The sequence below is a fragment of the Camelus dromedarius genome, chromosome 27 (genome assembly GCF_036321535.1).
Source record: "Camelus dromedarius isolate mCamDro1 chromosome 27, mCamDro1.pat, whole genome shotgun sequence".
NCBI classification, from domain to species: Eukaryota; Metazoa; Chordata; class Mammalia; order Artiodactyla; family Camelidae; genus Camelus; species Camelus dromedarius.
Window position 1 is genome coordinate 10,912,948 of NC_087462.1, and position 27,816 is coordinate 10,940,763.

At 47.7% G+C, this 27,816-nt stretch overlaps 2 protein-coding genes across 16 annotated transcripts in view; one reads left to right on the forward strand and one right to left on the reverse strand.

Annotated features, from left to right (window-relative positions):
- SUGP2 (SURP and G-patch domain containing 2) overlaps positions 1 to 10,066 on the reverse strand; it is a 33,135-nt gene extending 23,069 nt beyond the window's left edge. For 10 of the 12 annotated variants that reach the window (XR_010378101.1, XR_010378098.1, XR_010378100.1 and 7 more), the window contains exons 1-4: positions 9,980 to 10,066; positions 8,140 to 8,271; positions 3,719 to 5,326; positions 725 to 845 (exon numbers count right to left, since the gene is read on the reverse strand). Coding sequence is in view for 5 of the 12 variants with exons in the window: in XM_064480051.1 (XP_064336121.1) it covers positions 725 to 845; positions 3,719 to 5,326; positions 8,140 to 8,260 (1,850 nt within the window). In the remaining 7 variants the exon portion in view is untranslated. Of the gene's footprint in view, positions 1 to 724; positions 846 to 3,718; positions 5,327 to 8,139; positions 8,272 to 9,619; positions 9,744 to 9,979 lie in introns of those variants that run through there. The other 2 variants (XM_064480048.1, XM_064480049.1) reach the window with 2 other exon arrangements.
- Positions 10,013 to 27,743, forward strand: ARMC6 (armadillo repeat containing 6). Of its 4 annotated transcripts, none has more exons than XM_031437695.2 (9): positions 10,013 to 10,152; positions 15,767 to 15,936; positions 16,203 to 16,387; positions 17,057 to 17,139; positions 22,006 to 22,579; positions 24,304 to 24,449; positions 25,137 to 25,268; positions 25,635 to 25,772; positions 26,956 to 27,743. In XM_031437695.2, the coding sequence occupies exons 4-9, from the start codon at positions 17,083 to 17,085 to the stop codon at positions 27,166 to 27,168; spliced, it is 1,260 nt and encodes a 419-aa protein (XP_031293555.1). In that variant the 5' UTR covers positions 10,013 to 10,152; positions 15,767 to 15,936; positions 16,203 to 16,387; positions 17,057 to 17,082; the 3' UTR covers positions 27,169 to 27,743. The 4 variants fall into 4 exon arrangements, with proteins under 4 accessions (XP_031293555.1, XP_031293554.1, XP_031293553.1 ...); XM_031437694.2 differs by having other exon boundaries at positions 16,203 to 16,352; XM_031437693.2 differs by lacking the exon at positions 16,203 to 16,387.
- The last annotated feature ends 73 nt before the right edge of the window (positions 27,744 to 27,816 follow it).

Consider the following 27,816-nt stretch of genomic DNA (forward strand, 5'->3'; position numbering starts at 1 on the left):
CTTTACTTTCTCTAATAAGCAAGTACTATATTTATGGTGAAAACTTTAATTTTAAAAAGTTGTTCTGTTCAGGTGAAGAGACAATAAGGCAAAAGGAAAAGACAGTTTAGCCAACAGTAGCAAGAAATCACAACTGCTGTGACATATTCCTCATCTTACACTTGCTCTTTGCGTGCACCTCTCATGTCATCCTCAAACCAGCACAGCAGGGACAAGGAGCTCCACACCCACACAAGAAGCCACAGGGCAGGTCAGCAGCAGGGCTGGAGGTTGAACCCATGTGAATCTGACCCATCCTCATGCACTCCCCACTGACTGACACCACCACTCAAAATAAGCATTCTCACCCTCGGCTCTGGACATCATCACAGCAACACAAAACATTGCTGTGCACTTTATGGGAGGGATTGAGAAGAGCAACATCAACTATCAGAAGTGCTCAGGAGTCCTTGGGAAAAAGGAACAGTGTCAACTGAAAAACTGTATCAATCAGTGAGGAATGGAGGTATAAAACTATATGGAGAGCCCCAGTATTTAACGTACAAGGAAAAACTGTCTTTTCAATGGATGTCTGAAGGGCTGTACCAAACCAGGAGTCTAAGTTACACATCAGAAGAAATTGATACACTTGGGGGTGTTACTGTTTATACAACCTACATAAACATGCAAATTTATTCTCAAAAAAATAATAAACAAACAAAAAAACAAATAAATAAATAAATACCAGTAAGCAGGGTCCTCCTTAAGAAGAGCTCTCTCTTTGGGAGACAGGCTGCCTCCGACGATTCGTGTGACCAGCTGGTCAATGGTGTCCACCACCTTGTGATCTGCTCGCTGGGGGACCGCTGGAACATACAGAAGAGCTTTTCTGAGAAACGCACTTAACCACACAGGGCCTGGGAAAACCAGGACAGAATCAGGGGCTTAGGACAGAACCTAAGCAGGCACCAGCAGCTGAAATCCTCGTTCCCAAGAGACAAGCATTCAAAGGAGGAAAGGGGCCTGTTATTCCAGAAACCAATATGCAAACTATCCTCTCAAAAGCTGTAACAGCATAATCACTAGGAGAGAAACAGTCACAAAGTTACAATGACTGAACAGAGCAATATATACACAGTCTAGTCTATAGAAGGAAATGATGTGTAGCAACTCCGTACCACCTTTTGCATATAGTTCAACTTGAATGTTCACAATATTAAGGGGAAAATAGAAAGATAAAATGTATCTAGGTAAAATAGATAAATAGCAAGGTCCTACTATGTAGCACAGGGAAATATATTCAATACCTGTGGTGACCTCTAGTGAAAAAGAATATGAAGGAGAATGTACATATATGTAGCTGAATCACTGTGCTGTGTTCCAGAAACTAACACAGCATTTTAAGTCAACTATACTTTAATTAAAAAAAGGTATCTAGGTATAAAATATGTAAAAAGTATACTAGGTTGCGATTTCCAATACGAAAGAAGAAAGAAAAGATACATAAATATAGACACATAGAAAAAAGATTAGAAGGAAATATACTAGAAAGTTAACAGAGATTATCTATGGGTGGTAGATTTATCAGGGATTTCATTTTTTTTGTGTGCTTTATCTATAAAAAATAAACACACATGTGTTTTGTAATCAGAAAACACACATAAATTTACAAAAAAAAAAAAACCTTCCCAATTAAAAAAGTCAATGGTCCCAAGGTAAGCATTGACAGAAAATACCTGCTGAACGTATGAAAACATTTTTTAAAGTGTGTATTTCCTCCAATATGACTTGTAATTTACAATGCCACCAGCCAACACAGAAGTGCATTATATTCTCAAATACTAAGATTGTTTAGGTTTTCTGATATTTGCTAGTTTTACTAGCACAGATGGTCTATTTATTCATTCATTCAATAAAAATCACCCTTGAACTGGAGAGGTTTCCCAGTTTGTTCTGTGGAATGGTATTTTAAACATCAGTATGAGTTCTTAACACAGGATGAGTCAGTCCTTCAACTGTAATGTTATCTCCCCTCTGAAACTGCTTTCCTTTTTTTGTTACTGGATCTCATTTTATAGAACTGCTATTTTTACATGATTCTACAAAAGAATAAGAGGTTCAAAGTCAGAAGCTTTCAAAGACAATGAAATTTTGTGGATCACTGCAACCATCTCTAGAGATGACCATAGTCAGAAAGTAGGTCCTAGCTTTGACGCAGCAATTATTCTGAGAATACCTCCTTTAAAAGAGGATTTTTTTTTTAATTTTAGTGAAAATAATAGTAATAATAAATTCAACCAAAGAAGCATCTCTAACAGAAATGTAAGTAGTGGTAGGGCAGTGCCCCATAAAAGATGGACACTGGTGCCATCTACCTGCTGACCAAAGAGTCAAGGCTTGCAGACACCAATTACATGAGAACCCAGCTCTGCTCAGCCTCAGAAGCCTCTAGTAAAAAGCAGCATGAAGCCAACATCAAGGGAGAGGCGAGGTAAATTTACATTAAGTCAAATCATGACGCAGCAAATGCTGTAGAAATACAGAAAAGTATGACAAGACTGCAGCTACAGGCAGGCCTGCATAGCAGCACAACCAGGGGATGGTGGTGGGAAACTTCAGGTTATGGGGGACTTTTCTGTCCTTCCTACAAAGTTCTTCAGTATCATTGTTATACTGACTTTCCACCACACTACTTTGGGGGTGTGGGGAAGACGGTCCTGCTTCAGCCCTGAGCCCCCTTCTGGAAAGCTCCCTGTCTGGGAGTAGGTGTGGCTGCCTATCCATGGCAGGACCTACTCAGTGCCTGCTACAGTCAGGGCTCCACTAGGGTGGAGAGGATTGAAGAGATTCAAGGAAAAATGAGACTCCCCCACTTGGCTGGGGCAGTGGAAGCTGAAAACTCTATCGGGGGAAAAGGCACTTCCTCACTGGCCACATGGCCACTATGTATACACTTAACCTCTAGGATGTCTGGGCTGTGAGAACATCCAGGGACCTAAGAGGGAGAGAAAAGGGACACCAAACAGCCAGTTGTTTCTATTTCTATTACCTTCTTCTTGGCCTTTCCCCTTCCCAGTAAGCCAACTGGTTAACTGCAGGTTACCAGGTATACCTAAGTATCTCTCAATCTCCAGCCAGTCTAGAAAAGTGAGTGAATGAAAATGTGCCTCCACAACCTGGATCAATCTAGCTGATTTCTGCCTGTCCCTCAAAACAGCTCAAACATGGCCTCCTTGACTCCCCAGGCCGGGCTGGACTGGGTTTTGTGATTTCCTTCCCTCACAAGCCTAGGGAATCATTAGGGACAGTGTCCAGCATTTACTCTCCTTTCAGTAAAACCTTGGCGGGGGTGGGGGGAAGGGAGGGAAAGGGTGCTATTAGAATAAGCTTCTTAACCTTGGCTGCACGATGGTACAAACACCCCAGAAAGTGCAAGCAAAATTGTGCACAAACACATGTGCATCTTCTCTGGCAAGGACCATAGCTTTTCATCAGATTCCCAGCCACAGTCTGTGACCCAGAAAGCCTATGGACTTCTGTGGCAGACAGAAGATTCCTAATACATGCTTATAGAATGAATGGCAGATGGGTATACTGGTCACTGTGAGTTTTCTACTAAAATTCTGATTTGTTTCAGCTGGCTAAAGAACTTCAATGTACAAATCTCAAAGCGAATGAGAGACATTATAAAACATGAAAAACAATCACAACAAATAGAAACTTCTGTTACTTTCCTTACCATCACTCAGACCACCCAGAGCCTTGGCCTGAATTTCGGGTTTGGCAGGAGGAACCGTTTTCTCCTCATCTCGAGTTGGCTCGGTTTCGGCTTTCTTAACCTGGAGTGGACACCCACTGCTGACCAGCCAGGCCTTCAGGTGATCAATGTACTCTCTTCCAAACAGAGTAGAGTCCTCGAAGTTTGGAAATGAGGCAGGAGAGGGAGCTACATCTTGGAGGCCGACAGCTTCTAAGATTTTCTCTTGCCGGAAAGAAGAGGCCAAGGAGAATGTCTGTCCCAAAAGGGCTAAAGACTTCCGGCAGAGAGAATTGGTGGTCTCCAGGGCAACAGCCAAGTCCAGAGGGTTACTGAGGGTCTTCATCTTGACACTCAGCTCGTAGGCATTGCAGGCCATGAGCAGTGGTGTGACACTCTTCAGAAGCCGGTCTTGAAGCCTCATTATGTATTTATCAAAGGGCTTTATGATTTCAAAAAAGCAATTTTTGGTCTTCACAGCACCTTTGTCTAAAAGCATGTTTAAAAACTCATTATCAACTCTGGGTGTTTTCAAAGCAGAGTGCTTTAAAAATTTGATAGTAAAAAAGCAAAAATCTCTGTGCTCTGGTTTTAAAGAACATTTGAATGAGGCAAGCATTTTAGCACAGGTTTCGGTTTCAAGTTCAAAGAGAGTCTGGAAAAGCTGGGAAAATTTAACATCATCTTTTATGGTGTGGAATCCTGCCCATTTGATTATTTCTATCCCAAATCTCGAAAAAACATCAGACTTATCTATGAGGTCAAAGCTCATCTTTCTTCTGGGGAGCCGAATATCCTTCAGATTAAGCCCCAAAGGGATTTTCTGAGTGGGGAATTGGATATCTCCTGTCGCTGGGTTTGTCCCCAGGGTCACATCAGGACTTGGGGTGGTTTTCTGGATTTGGTTAGTGCCCTGAGTTTTGGGAGTGATACGACTTAGAGTGGGTACCTTTTTGGTGCTCACATTTCTCAGTGTGACAAGTTTCCCGACTCCCGCTTTAGGCGTGAGCAGCCCTTGGGTCTCCCCCTTTCCTAGGAGGGCACCTTCCTGGTCAACAATGTTTAGACCTCGGCCTCTGCCCTGGACTTGGCCACCGGCCCTGAGCACAGAGTCTGCCTCCCCTGGACGGTCCACGTCATAATCCCGACTCTCTTTCTCCAAACACTCTTTCTCAATCAGCCTGGAGGAACCAAAGTCCCCCAGTAATGCAGAAGGGCCAAAACTATACTCCTGTGACCAAGAGGATTCTTGAGAAACTGCGTGGCCAAAGTCTTGTTCCCAAGAGCCACGGAGTGCAAACTTCCAGTCCTGAGAACGGAAATGTCCCAATTTCCGGTGGCCAAAGACCTGGTCTCGGGAATCAGGGTGGGAAAATTCCAGCTCCCGGCCACATTCTTTGCGAAAATAGCTGTCGTCACTTACTGAAGAGTTGCTTGATCTGAAGGAAGGTCCTGGAAATACATCACCTCTCAGGCCTTCTCTCCCAGTGTCTCGAGGATGAGCTACAGATCCCCCCAGAGTGTATCTGCTGTCACTGTGAATGTCATCATACATATCTGCTCTGGCTCTTGGGACTGTCCTTAGAAGCTCTGAAATAAACAATCCAAAAAGAAATACAAAGGTACTTTAGACCAGAAGTTGCAAACAGATGGTCCACAGTCCAACAGCCAGGAGTACTTTATCAGCCAGAGTGCATTTTAGAAATGCATATTTGATGCCAACATTTAAAATGTGTGTGGTTTCACTTAAAAATCTAGATTTACTACTTATAAAAACAGAAGACCTACAAGCCTGCATTTGCCCTGACAAGTCCATGGAGGCTGGGCAGCAGTGCCCCTCACTCACTCAGATCTCCTGCCCTGGCTCTGTTTCACGAGCCCTCTTTTGGACTCAGGGAAGGACGTGTGGTCCCCCCAAAAACCTGGACTTTATCGTGACCAGACCACTTGTGTATTTCTATTTCTATCAGCAGACAGGTTTTCTAGAGGCTGCCTGCCTTCCCCACTTCCTAGGAGGAACTCTCAGCCCACAGTGCCACTGAGGCAAGAGCCACATCTGACACTGCACCCACTACAGCTGGCTAGGCCATGGCCGAGCACCTGACCCAAAGTTGGCTGACAGGCTCCCTCAGAAAGGTCCAACACTCTGAAAGAACAGAGACTGAGGCAGATAAGAGGGAAGGCAGAAGCTAAACAAGCCACAACAACAGAGGCCATAATGGAAACTGAACAGTGTGTGCTTTTGTCCTCTTCTGTGTGGAAATGAGGAAAATAGGAAACTATATTTGCATTTTCTCATTCATGCATAAACTGTACGAAGCTAGGAACAGAAGTGAACTATGGGCATATGGCAACAGTGGGTCTCAGGGAGACTTTGCACAGAGTGCCTTTCTTATTCTCTGGCTTTTGAATCAGAATCTACTACCTCATCAAAGTCAAATGAAAAGAAAAGTGAGCGAGAGAGAGAGATGCTAAGAAGTAGTGATGGGCCGAGAGGCCACAGGAAGCCAGGGCTTTGTATAAATCTAAGTCTTTTTGTCCAACAAGTACTTACTAAGCACCTACAGTGTATGGGCACTGAAGTTACAGCAGGGAAAGGAGACAACAAAGTCCCAACCTTCCTAGACCTGTTAGTTGAGTAAGCCAAACAATAAACAAAAAATTCTTCAGGTGCAAGAAAGCACCTATAAGAAATATCAAGCAGGCGGGAACATGAAGAAGTAAAGCCACTTTCAGACAGGCTGGTCAGGTGGGCAGCTCTGACAACAATGTACCTAAGCAGCAGAGGCCTGGTGTGAGAGGCTAGAAAGTGCAGTTATGGGGAAAGCCTTCCAGGTAAAGGGAATGTGAGGACAAAGCCCTGAGGTAAGAAGAGGAGGGGACAAATGTGGCCAGAATGGAACAGAAGGAAGGAGAGGCAAAGTGGTAAGAAGGCAGCACCTAACTCTGCTGCACACTGAAGTCCCTGTGGACCACCCCTCTCAACCAGGCATTCTGATTTAATTAACTAGGATGAGGTGTGACTTGGGCATTAGGGTTTTTAAAAGGTAGAGATGTTTCCAAAACCATCTAGCATCCTATTGGGTTCATAGCCTCCCCTTCCCTCAATCTTTCTTGAAGTAACTAAGGTATGTATTGGTATATGAGTCTCTAGGAAAAGATAAATCAAAATTTTAAAATATATATGTATATACACAAACGTGTACACATACATATACATATGTATATGCATATACACAGATATTTGGATGTATATGTATGAAAACATGTAAGTGTTTAGGATTATATACATAGGGCTAAAAGAATTGAAGGATGCACAAAATACCACTGACACGGTTACTTCTGAAGAGTAAAAGCAAAAAGGCTTTTTATATCCTACTCTTAACTACTTAATTTTTCTAGTCTTTTGAAATAGGAATGTTTTTGTGTACCATTATATAATTTTTGAAAACTCAGAATCTGGAGACAGTCTCTGAGCTTCAGTTTCTCCAGGTCCAAAGCACTTAGACTCATTCAACCAATAAGGAGGAAGCCTCCTCCACAGCTATACTAGCACAACAGCAAGCAGCACAGGCCCAAAGCCTGGATGAGGCCAGCCCAAGGCAGAGGAGCAAGTACACAGTGTAAAATCAATGCCAAGGCTTACTAAGGTCTCCTAGGGGGAGGCACCTGTGAGCTGGGTCTTAGTGCCTGAGGGAATTAACCACACAGAGCTGGGATGAGGGATTCAAAACACAGTTAGGCACACTATATCACAGAAACATGAGGCCCAAGGCAGGGGATGAGGGCTAGGAGCCTCGTGTGCCATGGTGAGGGACCTTCACACTGTCCTGCAATCTTTGCAGGCACCATTTTTGATTCTGCTGGTATGATGTTTCAAAACTTTGCAAAGGAAATGTTTTCAGGCAGAGCCTACACTCAGCAGCTCCACAGCCCCTCTGCACCCCACGCTCTCCTGTCTTGTATACACCAGTTACCTGGCTGCTCCTGTACTTGTCTGAGGCTCTAAGCCCAAAATGGGGAGCCCCAAGAGTCCAAGCAGATCTGTGGGGAGGGCAGATTCAAGGAGAATGAAGCCAGAAGCTGAAAGACCTTTCAGGAGGAGATTCTGCAATAATTCAGGTAAGAACTAGTAAGAGCTCAAACCTGGGTAGTGATGGTGAGCCAGGAGATTTAAGAACCCTTCTTTAGGTGGGGGCGGGTGCCTAGGGAAAAGCAGCTCTGGATAATGACAATACCTCCTTCTATATAATGATTTGACAGGTGGACCAAGAGAAAATTTTATCTCCCCTTAACAAATAAGAAGGTAGGATCAGAGGAGTTGCAATTTGCTTACAGCATTGAAATCCTCCTGCCCTGACCCTAAACACATGCCTCAATCCCTCTACCCCCAAAAAATTTACCTTGAGCTTTAAACTGAAGAGCTTCACCTACAGCCTCACCACTGGGGTCCATATGATATCGGTTAGCCTTTTCTTGCAATACAGCATCAAAAGTCTCCTGTGTGATTCTCCTTGCTGCCATGTTTCTCTGACCTGTAGTGAGAAGGGGGAAAAAAAGACACTAAGAGTGACAACTAATGCTCACAGAGCCTGCTCTGTTTCACCTAATCCTCAAAGTAACAAGGCAGTAATCCATAATCTGGCACGGTACTTCAGAGGGAGGCAGAATTAATTTGAGGGGAGCTCTGCCCTCATGAACCTCAAAGGTGTGTGTTGGCTGAGGAGCAAGGCAAGCATGTTGAACCTGGACAATTTATTCTGCTTCTCGGAGCCTATTTCCTCAGCCTCTTAAAAGTAGCTCTATAAAAGCAGTTTTGTCTCCTGGGGTTGCTGGAGGACTGCATGAAGCAATACACGTAACTGAACACAACAGTGTAGGGGAGTAGGAGCACAACCCCTGCAAATGGTGGTTAGGAAAGATGTGATCTTTCCCATTGCTATTTTCCCGTTTCACAGAAGAGGCTCTGAGAGCTGACTTCCCTCTGAGAGAGGCCTCTCAGTGAGTGGGTGGAAAAATCCCTGACCAGTGACCAGCTTACTCTGTGTCAGGTCTTGCTGCAGGGGAGGGACTCCCACGATCCCATTCACTTCTTGGAAACAACCCAGTAAAGAAGTGGGTCCTATTATGAATGAAATGATACAAAACTGGAAAAGGGAGATTCAGGCTAAGTGACCCACCCAAGGTCATCCAGCCCAGACTGTAACCTGGCAAATAGGGCACTGGTAGTGGGGACAAAGCCCTGAGGGCTGAGAAGAAAGAGACTGAAAAGCAACATTGAGAAAGCCAGTGGCGGTGTCCTTAACCACCAAGATATCCCTTTCATCTTGAAATCCCAGCTTCAAAACCCAAACCTATCCCAGCCATATAGCTATTTCTTACAACCATCACCCTCTTTTCCTATCCTTCCGTCCTTTTCGTGGGGCGCCCCTTGTTCTCTGCTGTCGAAGGTCAGGGTCTCCCAGCCAGGTGGCCTGGGATCAATTCAAGCGACCTAATCTTTCTGTGCCTCCGCTTCCCCATCTACAGAATGGGCAGCTAATGGTGGGGGTTGCTGTGGGGATGGAGCCAGTTTAAAAAATGGCAAAAAGCCAGATACAGCGCCCGGCCGCCGTTATCGCCCCACCAGAGGGGCTGCTCCGGGCTCAGGTGGAATGAATGAATGAACGAATGAACGAATGAACCCCTCTGGGCGCGGCCCGCCTCCTCTTGGTCTCCGAGAACGAAGAAAAGGGGACGTCGGGCCCGGGAGGCCTAAGACCGCCCCCCAAGCCGACCCGGCGGGACGCGGCCACAGCGCAGCTCAAGGGCCGAGCCCGCTGCGCCATAGCGGGGACCTGGGATTCCTGGGATCAAGCCCAAGCCCCCCACTCCGGGGCCCACCGTCGACGACGCCCGGGCCCGGGCCTCACCCCGAGCCCACCGCGCGCGGAGCCGCCCCCGCCGCCGCCGCCTCCTCAGGTTCCTCACCCGCCGCCGCCACCGCGCGAGGCGGGGACATGCAAATGAGTCAACGGTCTCCGCAGCGCCGCGCCGCGCAGGCGCAGGCCGCCGCCGAGCTCTGATACACAGGCGCAGACAACCGCCGCCAAGCCCTACTTGCGCAGGCGCACTGCCCCGTCTTGCGGGAGGACACTCCCGAGGCAAAAAACTTCTCTGCCGGGGGCGGCGGCAACGGGAAGCGGCCCAGAAAAGGAGGCTAAGACGCGGCCGTCGCAAATCTGTTGGCTCTCTCAGCTTTACCTGCACTCGCGGTCACCGTTGGTCACGTCAGGAGCGGTTCACGGGACTAAGGGAGGCCGAGGCGACGCGGCGCCAACGCGCCTGCGCGCGTACGGCGGCCGAAAGGGACCGAGGCGGCGCAGCCGGTGACAGCCGCGAACCCCACCCTTTCCCCACGTGGCCACGAAGACCGGGTGAGAAATGACGGCTGCCGAGCCCCGTCTCGCGCAGGGCAGGGAGTGGACGCCGCGGGGTTTGTCTAGTAGCTGTGGAGCGACGCTCGGGGACTTGGTTTTGGGTAATGAAAGACTATTACGGAAGCCGCCCGGGGACAAAATCGCCCACCATCCCTGGCCTTCGCTTTCTTTTCATTTATTCATTCATTCATCACCTATGTATGTACTGAGTGCCTGCTGCATGTCCAGCCCCACCCTAGGCCGTGGTGGGGGTGGGGAAGGTGTTTAACAAAACGGCCCCAGCTCTCATGCAGGATAAATTTCTTTGGGGAGGAGGCTAGATAGTAAAAGCAAATAGATGAACCCTTTCTCTCCATGTTGAGATAATGTTAAAATAATAAAAGAATGTGATGCGATAGGAGAGCGGGGGCTGCTTTAACCAGAGTGGTTATGATGACCCTTGGATAGCTGGGAAGAATGAAAAAGAAGTGGAGAAGCACAAGTGAAAGGGTCTAGGTAGGGAAAGTCCTGGTAAGACTTGAGTTTCGTTCTGAGAGCATTGGGAAGCCACTGCAGGATTTTGAATAGGTGAGTGAGGTGGTCTCTGTGCTTTCAAGTCCCCCTCTGGCTGTCTTGCAGAGAATAGAGGCACAGGGTATGGCAGGGAGAAAGCAGATGAGGCCCCCTAAACCAGGGTGGGTGTGGCAGATGGAGGAAGATGAATCATTGAGAGTCCTTTGAGTCAGGGCACCGTTTTCTTGATAAGCAAAACCATGGCTTAGAGAGGGAAGCTAGCTATCAGCTGGGGACCTTGATAACTCCCTTCCCTACAGCATGCCTTGGATGCAGTTTGGGGGCTGGTAATACTGTTTCTCTCCTCTCCTGGCCTAGGCCGTTCCCCAGGTGGCTCCCAGATGTCCATTCCCAGGCACCATCTTTCTCATGAACTCCAGATCTTTACTTTCATCCCTGCCCCCACCCCCTAGGCCTATGTTGGACCTAAGGGACTGGCCTAAGGGGTTGTTCCAAAGCCAGACACTGGCCTCTCCAGCTCAGGGATCTTAGGGCTGGACAGAGGGAGGTTCTTGTAGGGGTGGGGAGAGCTGAGAATACACAGATTCTGAGTGGCCAGGGAAGGTGTCCAGGAGGAGGTGGCTTGGAAGGGCTGGCCGAAGCTCTGCAGAGGACCAAGGTGGAGGGAAGAGGTTAATAAGACAGGCTAGCATGATAGGGTCCCTGGAGAAAAGGGGTTAATGAGACGGGATAATATGATAGGGTCCTGGCCAGGCCTCTTATTGTTTCTCTGAGCTTCAGATTCCTCATCCTTAAAGTAGGCACAATGACATTCCCCTTTTAGGACTGTACTTCTGTGATAAGGGTAGCCAGTCACCATTGGCCCACTTGGGTCTGAAGCACGACCAGGGTGGTAAAAGCAATGTCTGGTGGCAGAGCCAGGAGCAGAGTCCCTCCAGCAGCACCCAGACCAGAAGTTCCTGCCCCTCAGGTCTGGCTAGGACCACTCCATCACTACCAGCCCAGGCTCCCTGCTGAGAAGCTCTTTAGCTTGAAACAGAAACCCTTATTCTTTTCCTCTAATTTTGGTCTTGGAAATTCTTAACTATTCCTAAACAGACTCCCTGTTCTTCTGGGGAATAAAAGGCAGGGGTATCTGCAAGGGAGTGAGGTGAGGTGTTTGATGCCTTAGTCCTCCACCCCGACAATAAACTGGCCGAATTACCTCTCAAACAGCAAGAAGAACAACTAGGTGATATTCATTGAGCTCTGTGCCATTCCTGTTCCAAGTGCTTTGTAGGAATTGATGGGTTGAATTTTCACTCCAGCCCTATGATTACATTCTGTATTTGTTCCTGTGTCACACATGAGAGAGTTGACCAACAGTGAGGTTAAGTGGAGGGCCTGGGATTTGAGTCCCCCTGGCTGGCCCTGGAGCCTGTCCTCCCACCTTTCCCACCCCAGGCATCTGCACAAACACAGATGGAATATTCGCATTCAATGCTACGTCCACAGAGAGAAGCGAGGGCTTGAGTGGCTCATTTCCCACACAGCCCAATGTAGCACATTCCCATACCACTGCCCTAGCTCCCCCTGCGCCTTTGTCCCTGTAACACACTTTCTGTGATTTCTGTGATTCTGGAATGGATCCAGGACCAGAAAAAAAAAACCAACAAATTGTTTTAAAAGACAATATTGTGACAATCAAGAAAGTCCATCATGTTATGGACTTTCTAACATCATATGTTCTAACATCATATGTTAGAAAATAGTATTGCATCATTGTTAGATTTCTTGTGTTAAATTTCATTTGCGCTGTGAATGTATAAGAGAGTGTCCTTTTCTTGGAAGAGTCATGCTGACATCTGTAGGAGGGAAGGGATCCCATGCCTGAAGCATGCTCTCCAACGATGTACGTGTCACACACTCACATAGGCACACACTCACACTCACACTCACATAGAGGTTATCATGCAAAATGTTAACCATTGGTGAAGCTACAAGACCCTTTTGTATAGCCCCTAGATAGTGCTCCTTGTACTATTCTTGCAACTCTATTATAAGATTAAAAAATGACGGGGGAAAGATAGCTCAGTGGTAGAGCACATGCTTAGCATACGCAGGTCCTGAGTTCAATCCCCAGTAACTCCATTAAAAATAATTAATTAATTAATTAAAAGTGATGTATTTTAAGTAGAAACTTGATATAATTCCAAAATGGAAACATGGTATTGCTACAATAAACAAGGTAGATACAGTAAAACAAGTAAGATTTTAAAAGTTGTTAACCTCTGTTAGGCTCTGGTCCTGAGGCCTGTTTGCCCTCTTGTTAAAAAGAGAGTATGGCAAATATTAGATGTTAAACTGCTTGCACCCTGGGGACCTTCTTGTCAAGACCATTGGCTAGTTTACTGAGGGTTTTGCATTATTTAATTCTATGATGTGCCCCCAAACCCCCAAAGGAGAAGTGACTGCCCAAGGTGCTGGGTAATCTAACTACTGATCCTGTTCCCTGGCTTCCAGTGTGTGCCTGTGCTGGGTTTCATTTGGGGTTTGTTTTTTACTGGAAGAGTATTTTTTAAATTGAACTGTAACTTACATACCATAATATTCGCCCACTTAAAGTGTGCAATTTAGTGATTTTAAGTATATTCATAAAGTTGTATAATCATCACCACTAATTCCAGAACATTTTCACCACCCCAAAAGGAAGCCTTATCCCCATTAGCAGTCACTCCCCATTCCCCCTCTTTTTCACCTCCCCCAGCTCCTGGTAAGCCCTCATCTACTTTTCGTCTGTATGGATTTGCCTGTTCTAGACATTTCATATGAATGGGTTCATACAACATGTGGCTTTTTGTGTCTGACTTCTTTCACTTAGCAAGATGTTTTTGAAGCGCATCCACCTCATAGCATGTGTGTCAGGGCTTCGTTTTTTATGGCTGAATAATATTCCATTATATGGACTTCACATTTTGTTTATCTTTTCATCTGTTGATGGACCCCCAGTCCTTTTCACTGTTCTTGCGATTTATTTGTTGAAAACGCTAGCTGTTTGTCCTGTAGCTGAGGTTCCCCTCCCCAGCCCCTTCCATGGGGATTTTGCAGATCACATCCCTGTGGTATTGTCTGTCTGTCCTCAATTTCCTATAAACTAGTCATTAGCTCTACAGCCTCTCTATCCAGTATGACAGCCACTTACCACATGCAGCTATTTACATTAAAATGAATTAAAATTAAATAAAGGTACATATTCAGTTCCTCAGTTGTATTAGCTCCATTTCACCTGCTCAATCCCATATGGGACTGGCAGCTGCCACATTGGACAGCACAGAGGTAGAACACTCCTTCATCGTAGAAAGTTCCATTGGACTCACAGTCAGATTCAGGTCTGAGTTTTCAGCAAGATGACTTCACAGGTGCCTTTTATTCTTGTTGGGAGGTAGATGGCATCCAGTTTCTCTTTTGATGACATGGAATCACACAGTGGATGCAGGTACTGTCCATCTGTTATCAGGTTCCCCATCAGTTTTGCACCTCACGGTTTTGCAGCCCGTGGAGATCGTCATCTAGATCTGTCCTGTCTTGGTTGGTTAGCTGGATTTGTGGCAAAGAATAACTTTCCCTTGTCCTGTCTTTATAACCTGGTGTCCACTTGCATGAGGGAGGCAGGATTAATGCTGGATTCTTTATATGCCCACTTTCAGAAGAATGAGCTGTTTCTTTTAGTACTATTGTGAATACACAGATTTTGATTTTGGTATCTATTGGTTTTGTTTTGTTTTGTTTTAATGCTCACTTATCCCATCTTCCTTAGCTAGTAGGTGCCCTTTAGGGTAGTCTGAGTCCTTTGATGTGACCCCAGTGGCCTTTAGAAGCTTCTTTGCTTTCTGGCCTCACATGATGCTCCTGGCTCATTTGGCCCATTTCCTACCCAGACATAGACTCAACCATTATTCCAGGACCCCTGGCTTCTTTGGTGGAAAATGGTATATAGAGACCACAGCTGGTATTCAGGGTGCTCATTACTGCTGTGGTATCATTTCCTCCAGGCATTCTCAGTTCATATTAATAGAAAATTGGTTCTTTGTTTGCTCAAATGAAAATGCGTAATGATTCATCTTGTATTTCCAGTTCGAATTTAGGAGTTTTGAGTTTTTACTTCTTTGATTTTATATTAGAATCTTTTTTCTTTTATACTGGTTCCTAATGATACAAACACTACTACTTACTTGCTACATCTATAATAGTAGTTTCTGATAACATGATTACTGAAAATTGTTGAAGATTTTCTTTTGCAATTCTATCCTTAGAGTAGATCCCAATAAGAATATACCGTTATAAAAAAAAAAAAAAGAATATACAGTCATATCACTGTTTTAAAATTGCATTAAGTGATCCATGAAGATAAAATGTTAGATTCATTAGTTTCATTTTGCCCTTGAGTTTTAGGGATTGCTTTTATTTTTATTTTGGTTATTTTGGCATATTTATTTTCCTAATCACACAAAGCATTTATCTGAGTTCCAAATTCAAACCTGTAAAATGAAGTACTTTAAGACAGAATAATTCAACTTCTGTTCCTGCTCTCATCACCCTTTCTCTACCTCCTGTTACAGGTGACTATTTCTGTTAGCTTTTAATTTACTTTCATTTTTATTATTATTATTATTAAATTTTATTTTAAATCTTTATTGGTATAACTATATGCTATTGTAACGTTTTATTTCATTATGTAATTACATGTAAAGTCTATAACTGTATAACAGAGTAATATGTGAATAAATATGAGTAATACATATAATATTACAATCATGTAACATACAACATAATATTATTAAGATATTATTTTATCTTTTTTATTACTACTTTTTACTGTAAGGACATATGTTATATTAACATTCCTCATTTCTTAGATAAAATGTGGTAAACTACCTGCCCTCTTCTGTACTTTAGATGTTCTGTGGATGTTCGGATATCACCCTTTCCTGTGACTCAGGCTGTAAGAATTTTTCCAGGGTGGTTGTAGGCTGTGGCCCCTTGGTAGATGGTCCCTAAATGGTGGCCAGGTTCTCGGTTGCCTCTCCCTCTTGATGAAGCTTTCTTCTTACCTTCTTAGCTTGGGAGCAACTAGTGGATGTCCTTGGCCCCACGAGGAGAAGATGACGATGGCCTCCAAGCGTATCACCCAGGAAACCTTCGATGCAGCCGTTCGCGAGAACATCGAGGAATTGGAGATGGAGCCGGAGGAGGCAGTGAAAGAGGCTGTGGAGCAGTTTGAGTCACAGGGTAAGGCGGTGTGGCCCGGTCTCAGCGCTGCTGTGGCTCTTTGCCCGACAGTCACCTCCAGTCCATGGCTCTTAACGTGCAAGAATGGTGTCCTGCCACGACCCCATCCCTCCTGGCATGGCAGCTCTGGGCTCTGCCCCAAGCAGGCTGGCCACACACTCCCACCTTGCTTGACACCCACCTTCTACTTGCCTGGACCTTACCCTGACATCTGAAGGGCTGGGTCCTTCAAGTTGGGTCTCATTTTAATTGTTGCTTTCTTGAAGAGACTTCTCTTGACCACCTCCCAAGAAACAGGGCCACCTGCCTCCCTGCCCCACCTGCACCCCAGCTTGAGTTCATGGAGGCAGAAGAGGTGTTGATGACCGGCCCGTGGAAATAGGTGGCGTGCTCAAGCCAGGCCATGGAGGAGAGTGGTAAAGAGGGAGCTCTTTGCAATAGCATGAGCAAGGTTAGGAGACTCTGCCAGGCACAGTAGGGACCTCCCCTGCCCCATGACAGGCCATCGCAGGGGATGAGGGTTACCTGACAAAGACAGAGGCAGGAAGCTGGGAATGAACACCCCACCTTCCCACTCCTCCTGCCCCTGATCTCAAGTCCAGCTTCCCATTGGCCAAATCCAGTCAGATGCCAGGGAGCAAGGGAGGCCGGGGATCCAGCCTTAGAGTTCAGAAGCTGGCATCCCGGGCACAGAGTAGGGTATAGACACTGGACAGGGGCTGGAGGACCATCTAGAAGTGTTCTGCACAGTAGGGGCTTCCTTTGGGGGTACCAGAGAGGGCAGAGATGCACCCAGGGTGAAGAACAGTGGGAGCCCCAAGGAAAGAGGTCATGGGTTCCCTTCCCCTCAAAGCCCACCAAACAGAATGTGTCCCTCACTGCAGCAATGGTGTATAGCCTCACTGCTCCTCTGTTCCCACTAGCTGGATGGGGCCAAAGCATTTGGGTGTGGCTGCTGGGCCCTGCCTGGGCAGGGAGCGGGGCAGGATGGGGAGCTGGGCAGATCTCTGAAGGCCCCCGAAGTAGGCTGGTCCCAGCAGAAGGGACTTGAGGTGTGACTCTGGCAGGCCCATGGGGGTGATGGCTGTCACTTGTTTCCTGACTCCCCCACCACCCACAGGAGTTGATCTGAGCAACATTGTAAAGATGACGCCGAAAGTCTCTGCAGATGGACTCCAGGAGCCCACACATGACGTCCTGCAGGTATGAGGGGGCAGCCCATGTTGGCCTTACATGCTGAGTCCCACATCACCTCTTAATTCTGTCAGGGGCATCTTTTCCCTGATTCCCACTGATTCCCAGTGGCAGATACAGACTCAGAAGGTCAGAGCCTGCCTGGCAAGCACAGGCAAGCCTGAGTTTGCAGCCAGGGCTCCCAGAGTCAACGTCTGAGGGCATCTCAGGGGTCGCCATGCTCTGCCCACCCACCCACATGCCACAGTCTGAGTTTGGAGCAGACGGCGTAGACAGGAGTGGATAGCACTCCAAGCCTAAGGGGTAGACAGTGTTCATTTTTGTTCTAGTGTTGGGAGCCTTGGGGTGGAGGGCGCCTTGGAGGAGCCTCTCTCCTACCTCCCAGTCACTGAGTTTGCTCAGAAAAATGGACAGGAATCCCAGGAAAAGAGAGTGGGATCATAGTAAGGCTGTCATTTACTGAGCACTGACTATTTACTGGCAGGTTACAGCCTATCCCCTTAGCACTTAAACTGGCCTGTGAGGGTGGTGATGTCATCCCTGGCTTTCTGGTGGGGAAGCGAAGGCCCAGAGCCTGCCCTTGCTCTCCAGTGATCCAAACAGGGAAAGCACAGCTCACAGAGGTTAAGTCCTTTCCTTAAGTTCATCCATCAAACTGGTAAGCTGTTGGTAAAACGTAGAAAGTTCTAGTGTTTATTGAGAACCAGCTGTGAACTTAGTTCTATGCCAGGCACTTTCCTCATGCTGTCTCAGTTATTTTCCCAAAGATACCTGCAAGGTTGGGCTTATTACCCCCATTTAACAGATGGTAAAATTGAGATCCAAAGAAAAAATATGATGCACTTTGCAGCAAAGAGCATAGGGGTAAAAGAGGAAGTTGGAGGAGACAGTCCTGGGTGTGAACCTAATTCTACTTCAGGGCAGTTGCTTACTTCTCCCTGTCCTCAACTTCCTCACTATCTCCTACCTTGCAGAGGTTTTGTGAAAATTATCTTGTTGTCTTTTGACTTTCTTTGCTACTGAGGATGAATATGTTTTAAATTGAGCCTCTCTCCTGGCAGTTTTTCTATTGGGTTGCTCATGTTATTGATTTGTAGATGTCCTTTATATATGAAGGCTCTCAACAAAAATAGTCTCTAAGAATCAAAGTACTTCTTAAGTACTTGACATTGTGCTAAATTCTTAAAACATGTTATCTCAATCTATGATTAGTCCATTTTGCTGATCAGGAATCTGAGGCTTCCCAAAGATAAATGATTTACCTCTGGTGAGGGATAGAGATGTGTCCAGACCCAGGTCCCTCTCCCAGTGTAGCTAAGCTCAGAGAATGGCCCTGCTGCCTTCTACCAGCAGTACAGGAAACTCCTTGTTTGTTTACAATCTTTGCCCTTTTATTCTTTTTAATTTGACTTTTGAAATTTTATTTTATTTTTTAATTGAAGTATAGTTGATTTACAATGTTGTGTTAGTTTCAGGTGTAGAGCAAAATGATCCAGTTGTACATATGTATACATATTATATATATATATTCTTTTTTATAAAATTTTATTTTTCATTGCAGAAGAACATGAACACATTCTTGGCATAAAAGATTCAAACAATATTCAAGCATTTGTAGTAAAATCTGAAAGTCCCTGTCCTGTCCCTCCTACCAATCCCATTCTCACCTTCCAGAGGGGTGGCACCATGAGCATTGAAGTTCACATCCAACCAGAGAGAAATTAGAGAATTAGAAAACTCTAGTTCAAAAAGATACATCCACCCCAGTGTTCATAGCAGCGCTCTTTACAATAGCCAAGACATGGAAGCAACCTAAGTGTCTATTGACAGATGACTAGATAAAGAAGATATAGTGTGTGTACACACACACACACACACACACACACACACACACACACACACACACACAGTGGAATACTACTCAACCATAAAAAAGAATGAAATAATGCCATTTGCAGCAATATGGATGGACGTAGGGATTATCATATCAAGTGAAGTAAGTCAGACAGAGAAGGACAAATATATCACTGATACGTAGAATCTAAAGAATGATACAAATCAACTTATTCACAAATAGAAATAGATTCACAGACATAGAAAACAAAAGGGGTTACTAAAGGGGAAAAGGATAGGGAATAAATTAGGAGTTTGGGATTACCAGATACAAACTACTATATATAAAATAGATGAACAACAAGGACCTACTATATAAAACAGGGACAACTATATTCAATATCGTATAGTAACCTATAGTGGAAAAGAACCTGAAAAAGAATAGCTATATATATATATATATATATATATATATATATATATATTTAAAAATTTTTTAGGGGGAAAGCAAATAGTTTATTTATTTATTTGTTTGTTTGTTTAATGGAGGTACTGGGGATTGAACCCAGGACCTCATGTGTACTAAGCACACACTCTACCACTTGAGTTGTATCCTCCCCCTGTATATTTATATATATACACAACTGAATCACTTTGCTGCATATATGAAACTAACACAATATTGTAAGTTAACCATACTTCAGTGAAAAAAATGGTTGCCAGTAAAACTGGGATGAAGTCTGCAACTCTTTGAATAGAAACTAGTCCAGTTTTATACGTGAAAGTTCCAGAATAAAAGCCATCAGTCACAGAGACACAGAAAATGACCCCCAGGGTTGGTGGCCCAAGTCCCTGTCACCATGCTGACTTGTCACAGATGGAGCACAGCTGGCCCTACCACCTCTGCTTTAGCAACTGTGCTCTCCTCATCCAGTAGTGGGGTCTGGGGGAGTGACAGGCAGCACCTAGAGACTGTGGAGATGATGACCATAGCCAGCCAACTCAAGGACTGGGCTTTCTAATAAGATCCAAGACAAGAAGAGATTTCCTGAAATTTGACAGGTACTAGTGTGCAAATTTTGCTCATTTTCTTTGCCTTTCTTATCTGACTGAACATACAGTGGTTGTAACTCCAGTATTGTGTGTTCTCAGTGGCACTTGTATCACAAGCTTTTCAAGTTTCTTGCAGTATTTCTGCCAAAAGGCCACATCCTCTTTTTGGTTTTGGTTTTGTGGTTAAATATTCATAACATAAAATCTACCATCTTAACCATTTCTAAGTGCACAGTTCAGTGGCATTAAGTATATTCACATTATTGTGCAACCATCATGCCAGACTGAAACTCTGTCCCTGTTAACTAACTGCCCATCCCCCTCCTCCCAGCCCTGGCATCCACCATTCTACTTTCTGTCTCTGAATGCGACTACTCTACGGACCTCATACAAGGAGAATCATACAGTATTTGACCTTTTGTGACTGGCTCATTTCACTTAGCATAATGTCCTCAAGGTTCATCCATGTTGTAATATTTGTCAGAATTTCCTCCCTTTTTAAGGCTGAATAATATTCCATTGTATGGATATACCCTATTTTGTTTATCCATTCATCCATTAATGGACAGTGGGGTTGCTTCTGCCTTTTGACTCCTGTGAATGATGCTGCTGTGAACATGGGTGTACAGACATCTGAAACCCTGCTTTCAGTTCTTTGGGATGTATACTCAGAAGTGGAATTGCTGGATCTCCTTGTTTAATTTTTTGAGGAACTACCATACTGTTTTCCACAGCAGCTGCACCATTTTATATTCTCAGCGACAGTGCACAGGGTTCGAATTTCTCCATATTCTCACCAACACTTGTTATTTTCAGGTCTTTTGTGGGTTTTTGTGTTTTGTTTTGTTTTTTCTTAGTAGTAGTCACCATAATGAGTGTGATGGTGTCTCATTGTGGTTTTGATGTGCATTTCCCTAGTAATGTTGAGCATCTTTTCATATCCTTAGTGGCCATTTGCATATCTTTTTTTTTATTTGTTTGTTTTCCCTTTTGAGGGGAGGGGGTAATTAGGTTTTATTTATTTATGTTTTTAATGGAGATACTGGGGACTGAACCCAGGACCTCATGCATGCTAAGCACGCACTCTACCACTGAGCTGTACCCTTCCCTCTATGTATCTTCTTTAAAAAAAACATGTATTCAAGTCACACACTCTGGGGTTAACCTATTTCTTAATATTCTGTTTCATCATAACGTATGCTCAGTAAAGTCCACTAGTCTGAGCTCAGCGAGGGTTGACCGAGAAGCATTCTTGTCTTTCATGGTAGTCGAGGCCAAATCAAAGCCCTTTGGACTGATGATGTCTGTAGACCCACCCTCACCAGAGCTGGATGCAAATGATACCTTAAGCTCCAGAGGTGCAGGCTCCTCTTGAGCTTGTGACTTTCATTATAAGTTTTTCCCCCAAGGGCTTAGAGTTGACTGTGGGTGAACCAAGTGTGTGTATAGTGTGGTTTCATTTGGCAGATGCTTGGTAAATATTTGTGGAGTGAATGAGAGAGACAAACAGGAGACATCTGATAATGTGCAAGGCCGGTGAAGGTGGCTTTCGCCTCCCTGGGAGAGCTGGCTGTTGGCAGGTGTATCACTTCGTTATGGCTGCATAACAAACAACCCAAAACAATAGCCATTTGGTTGTTTCTTGTGATTTGGTTGGGTTGACTGAACTCAGCTGGACAGTTCTTCTGCAGGTCTCACTTGGGTCCTCTCATGCCACAGCACCCGGGGCTAGAATATTTAATACGCCTGCACTCATGTGTGTGGCTCCTTGGCAGGGACACAGAGGGTGGGGCCTCTCTCTCTACGTGGCCTCTCAAGCTCAGGGCTCCTAAAAGCACAGGTGCGGAAGCTGCCACAGCTGGAACTGACCCCACCAAACTGCCACCACAGGCCCAGATCCCAGGGGAGGGAATCCCACAGGGATGCCACACTGTCCCCGTGGCCCTCTTTGGACTGAGCTGACATGGAGGATTCTCCCATGTCCTGTAGGCCCTGGATGACCTGCAGGAGTCTGTGGCCCGCTCTGACCTGCAGGAGGCGTCAGCACACCTCACCCGCTTTTGCGAGCAGTGCAAGCAGCACAAGGCCTGCCGCTTTCTTGCAGCTGAGAAGGGGGCCTACCCCATCCTCCTTGCCACCTGGAAGTTGGCCGCCACAGGTGACCAAGGCCTCCTGCTCCAGGCCCTCAATGCCCTGTCAGCCCTGACTGATGGCCAGCCCGACCTCCTAGACTCCCAGGGCCTGCAGTTGCTGGTGGCCACACTGGCCGGGAATACCGACTCGACCAGCGTAACCTGTTCTGGGATCCGCTGTGTGCGCCATGCCTGCCTGAAGCACGAGCAGAATCGGCAGAGCCTGGTGAAGGCTGGTGTGCTGCCCCTGCTGACTGGCGCTATCACCCAGCACAGCCACTGTGCCGACGTGGTCAGGGAGGCTTGCTGGGCCCTACGTGTTATGACCTTTGATGATGACATCCGTGTACCCTTTGGCCATGCCCATGACCATGCCAAGATGATCGTGAAGGAGAATGGAGGCTTGAAGGTGCTCATTGAGGCTGCCAAAGGTAGGAGCAGATGTGGCAAGAGTGGGAATCAGGGCTTAGGACTGCTTCAGGCATGGCTGGCTCCAGGCTCCACTTGTCTGTCAGCTTGATCCCACTTGTGTGCCAGCCCTAGCAGAACAGTGTCCTTACTCCTGGTTGCTCCAGGAAAGTTCCAAGCCAGTACTCAATGGCCAGGACCAGGTCCCATGCTCATCTCTAGTGCCATTTGGGGAGGGGGCATGGCTCTGTCTAACAACACAGACTGAGGGAAGGGAGGACTCACCAAAGGGAAAAAAGAAGGGTACTGTTTCCTGAAGATGGGAAGTGTTGCTGGCACTCACCGTGGCTGCTCCCAGGTGGAGGTTTACACTTGAGTTCATACTTGGCCACAAATTCTTGTGCATGTCCATGTGCCTGACTCTGGGGTGACCCTGATGAGACAGCCACGGGAGGTCACAACACTGACATTTGGGCACCAGAACCCCTGCCCCCTGCCCACTGCATCCACTGGAAAAGGCCTGACTGGGGTCTGCTGCACAGAAGGTGCTAGAAGAATGAGTTCCCCTTCTCAGCCTGCCCTGTGGCTCTGGCTCTGTGGCCAGGCCTATGTGCATGACTCTGGCCTTGTATATGGGGGAGATGGGCCTGCCTTGGTCTCCTCTCCACACCTCCGGAGAGGGTAGAAATGAGGCCTGACCATCTGCAAAATCAGGCTGCTTTTCCAAGGGAAAGTTTCCATCTTCCCTGTTTACGTATAGGAGCTCGTATCAGTCAGGATGCTATGAGAGAGACAGAACCTTTAGGATGTGTATGTGTGTATACGAATGTGTATTTTTGTATATATGTGTATGTATATGTGTGTATATATGGGGGGAGCAGAGAGAGAGGAGAGAGATTTATTGCAAGGAGTTGGCTCACGTGGTTGTGGGGCTTTCGAGTCTGAAATCCATGAAGCGGGCCAGAGGCTCAGGCTGGAGCCAACACCTCAGTCCACTGGCAAGTTTCTTCCTCTTCAGGGAGACCTCTGTTTCCCTCTTGAGGCCTGCAGCTGATTGGATGCAGCCCACTCAGACCATCAAGGATCATCTCTTTTACTTACAGTCAGCTGGTCATGGATGTCACCACATCTAGAGAATACCTCCATGGCTCACCCAGATAGTGTTCATGGAGTCACTGGGGGCTACAGCCTGGCCAGGGGGACATATGAACTGATCATTACTGAGCTCTGTGTCACTGTGGCTCTCTGCATCCCCCCTGCCCCACACTCCCAACCCCCTAACTACCCCCTCATCAGCCTCAGTCGGGCCTCTCCTTGGTGCCTCTGAGCTCTGTCTTCAGCATCTGTGTTCAATTTTGCCCCAGTCAACTCTACCCATATGTCCCTCTGCAACTTCTAGGTGTCCTGTTGCACTTGGAAAGGTCATTCCCAACCCAAGATCACAAAAATAGTCCCGGATGTTTTATTATAGCACTATTATGGATTTCTTTTTTTAGTCAAGATCATCAGTCTGTCTGGAATTTATCTGGGACACTGTGGAGGGGAAGGCACATTCCTGTGTCTCCCCAAGGAGCCAGCAGGGGGCACCACAGGCCCAGGCAGCCTCTGGTGTTTCCTGGGGCCCTCCCGGTACAAGTGGCCACATGGCCAGGCAGAGGGGCCAGGCTTCCCGGGCAGAGCGGGATTCGAACCATGGCTGGTTCTCCCTCTCCTCACCCCGGTGGCTTCTCCTCCCCACTCCCTGCAGCATTTCCTGACAACCCCAGCATCCTGAGTGAGCTCTGCAGCACCCTGTCCCGCCTGGCTGTCCGCAACGAGTTCTGCCAGGAGGTTGTCAACCTCGGGGGCCTCAGCATCCTAGTGGCCCTGCTGGCCGACTGCAACGACCACCAGGTGGGCATCTGGAGCAGTATGAGGGAGCAAAGCACCTGAGTTTCAATTTGTCATTTCTCTCAGTCCCTGGGGAAGGCTCTGGGCCTCCCAGTGAACTCTGCCCCTTTGGGCCCCGGCCAGCCAGAAAGGCTTGAGTCAGAACACGCTGGCCCTGTTCACTGACCCCAGAACCAAAGTTCGATTTTCACTTCTCATGACCCATGAGAAGGAACTAAAGTCTGCAGGGAAAACAAACCCACCCACCCTCTCTCATTGTCCTTTAGCATCTTTGGATTTTTCAACCAAAGTGGGTGGGAGGACGGAGTAGATGTGATCAGGGGCTGGCCCAGACCCCAGCTCAGGTGTGTGATGCTTGAGTGAGGCCCACCTGTGCTCTAGTTGCTGGCCTGAGCCACATGTCCCTTTCTGTATGTTGAAGGGGTGGTGTCAAAGTCATCCAAAAGCAGGTGGCCTGAACTCCAGGGTCCACCTCCCCAAGCCTCCCCTGCCTTCTCTACACAGAAAGTGATAAATAACCTTGCTGTTATATGCTACCTGCATGCCCCAGGGTGACCCCACATGTTGTCCAGGCAGCAGACATTGAAACAGCTCCAGACCCTCCCTTTAGACCCACCCTCAACAATCCAGCAACCAAACAGTTAGTGTCTGGGGCTGGCTAGGGGTGACCTATGTGTCACCTCCCTTCAGGACCTTGTGAAACAAGTGCTAAGTGCCCTGAGGGCCATCGCAGGCAATGATGACGTGAAGGATGCCATCGTCCGCGCCGGCGGGACTGAGTCCATTGTGGCCGCCATGACCCGGCACCTGGCCAGCCCCCAGGTACCCACCTTGGGGTTGGTGGGGGGCCACACAAGGTAGGGCAGCATGGCTGGAGTCCCATATCAGTATCTGTATCTACATAATGGCCTTTCCCATCTCCTGAAGCGGGGCGAGGCCTAGGATGAGGCCAGCCAGCAAGAGGCTGGGGGCAGGGTGACGGTGAGTGAGGGCTAGGGTGGGGTGAGCAGGGGGCCTGGGGTGAGACTATCACCCCTAAGAACTTGGTTGATGCACCCTGGCATCCTTTCTGGGTCCAGTACACAGCAGTCTGTCCAGGTGAGGTCACAGGGCACTCACCTGGGGAGCTGGTGATGATGGGGGGGTCTGTTTGCCTCCTCTCAGCCATCCTCGTGACCCATCCCACAGGTGTGTGAGCAGAGCTGTGCTGCCCTGTGCGTCCTGGCCCTGCGCAAGCCAGAGAACAGCCGGGTCATTGTGGAGGGTGGCGGGGCCCTGGCCGCACTTCAGGCCATGAAGGCACACCCGCAGGAGGCTGGTGTGCAGGTAAGCATGAGGGACAGGAGGAGGGGATGGGAGCCTGCTGGGCAGGTGGGGCAACAGGCTGGCATGCTGGTGGGGTAGGGGGCAAGGAGGCAGGCCCTCTTTGTCCCTGTCCCATCTCCATTGTGACCCAAGCCCCAGGGTTTACTTCCTCCTCAGCACCTGAGGTCCTCTATCTACTTTCCCATCCTCCTAAAATGTGCTGAATTCTGCCTGCTGTTGTCTCCTTTCCTGTCCCTTTGCTCTATTTGTGTTTGTTCTTTCTCTTTCCTAACAGTCTCTTTAGAGGGATCTGGGGAGGAGGAGGAGTTGGAGGTACCAGCCGATGGAGATCTGCTGGCGTTTGGGGAAGGTTCCCTGCCCCACCTTGGGCTACTGCTTTGTGTTTTGCATGGTGGACCACTGTCCACACGTTGCTGAGGTGTCAGCAGAGCTGAAGTGTAGACAAGCAACGCACATGCCTGCCTGATACCCACACTCCTCCCTGCAGCAGCCCCCAGGGCATTCCCTGCCTCCCACCCTTCATCCCTTCCCAACCCAGGGGCCTCCTTGTGGGTCCTTAGACACACCAGGCTCAGTCCCACTGGGGGCCTTTGCTCTTGCTGGTCCCTCCTCCAGGACACTGTGCCCTTGGCTAGCCCATCCCCTTATCCATCCCTGACCACACTGGCCAGGCAAGCCCTCACACCTCACGTGCTTCTCACCCACTCTCTGACTGCCATGTTAGGATGCTTCTCAGCACCCATGCCCGGCAGATACACAGAGCACAAATGTTGGCTGAGTAACAGTATAATGGACAGATGGACCCTGGGCACAAGCCCGCTCTTCCCACTGTCTCCCTGCCCTTCTCCCCTGCAGTCCCTGCCAGGCTCTTGCCAGCCTCAGGGGATATTGCTCTGAGACTTAGGGTCCCATACCTGAGGGATCAGTCCCACCTGGCTACACCCTTGGCTATCCTGAGCTTCAGTCCCCTCACCTGGGAGATGGGGGGATTAGCCCTGCTCCCCAGGGCTGACAAGAGGATGAAGTGGGGACATGAGTCTAACCTGATGAGTCATAGCCTAGGCACCCGCTGAATATTGGCTGCTCTCAGGTTGTGTTATGAGGACTTTGAGGTCAGAGTGGACTCCACCCCTGGGCCCCACCCGTCAGCTCACAGCCACTCACCTTCTACTCTCCCTTCTAGAAACAGGCCTGCATGCTGATCCGAAACCTGGTGGCCCGCAGCCAAGCCTTCTCACGGCCCATCCTGGAGCTGGGGGCCGAGGCACTCATCTCTCAGGCCCGTGCTGCCCACCGTGACTGTGAGGATGTGGCTAAAGCTGCCCTGCGTGACCTGGGCTGCCACGTCGAGCTCCAAGAGCTGTGGACTGGCCAGAAGGGTAACCTGGCACAGTGACCCCAGGCTCAGCCTGGGCCATGACTCTGGGTGAGTCATGTGACTCAGGAACGGTCAGGAGTGGAGGGCTGGGGTGCAGATGGGAATCCAAGTCCTGCCACTCTGCCCCTAGATTCCTCCCCCACCAAGGAGAGGTGTTTTCTGATGGGGACCAGGTATAAGCTAGGGGGTGGGAAGGGAGCATTAGTGAGGTGCCTCTACAGCAGAAAGCAGCCCCTGGGTCCCAGCCTCCCTTCACCCTGTTCCCCTCACCAGCTGACAGCATTGGCATCATTTGTCTTGCACTACCCAACCCTGCCGCCCTTTCCCAGTAGAAGAGCCCCCTCAGCATTGCTTGGGGCCAGATGTCTGTCTGAAATAGGGGAACCATTGCTGGCCAGTCTCAAAGCAGGGTAGGGATCCCACTTCTGTTCCTACAAGTCTGTTCTCATCCCTGCTACTGTTTTTCTCACCTGTAAAATGAATCAGAAATGCCTTGCTCTGCTGAACGGAGGTCAGGGACCAGGGCTCATTTGTCTCCAGGGGTCCCAGGCCAGCCAGTGGTGCCTGGTAATAAACGACTGTTGGTTGAACAATTGGGAGGTCTCTTCCATAGCATTGTGGGGCATGGGGGCTGCAGCCAGTGGCCTCAAAGAACAGAGGAGGGGT

Excerpts from the sequence above, each read along its gene's own strand:
- ARMC6 (XM_031437693.2), top strand. The coding sequence starts at position 15,810 with ATGACGATGGCCTCCAAGCGTATCACCCAGGAAACCTTCGATGCAGCC. Across the intron at positions 25,269-25,634 it reads GGCACCTGGCCAGCCCCCAG|GTGTGTGAGCAGAGCTGTGC; the intron begins GTACCCACCTTG and ends CCCATCCCACAG. Across the intron at positions 25,773-26,955 it reads CGCAGGAGGCTGGTGTGCAG|AAACAGGCCTGCATGCTGAT; the intron begins GTAAGCATGAGG and ends TCTCCCTTCTAG.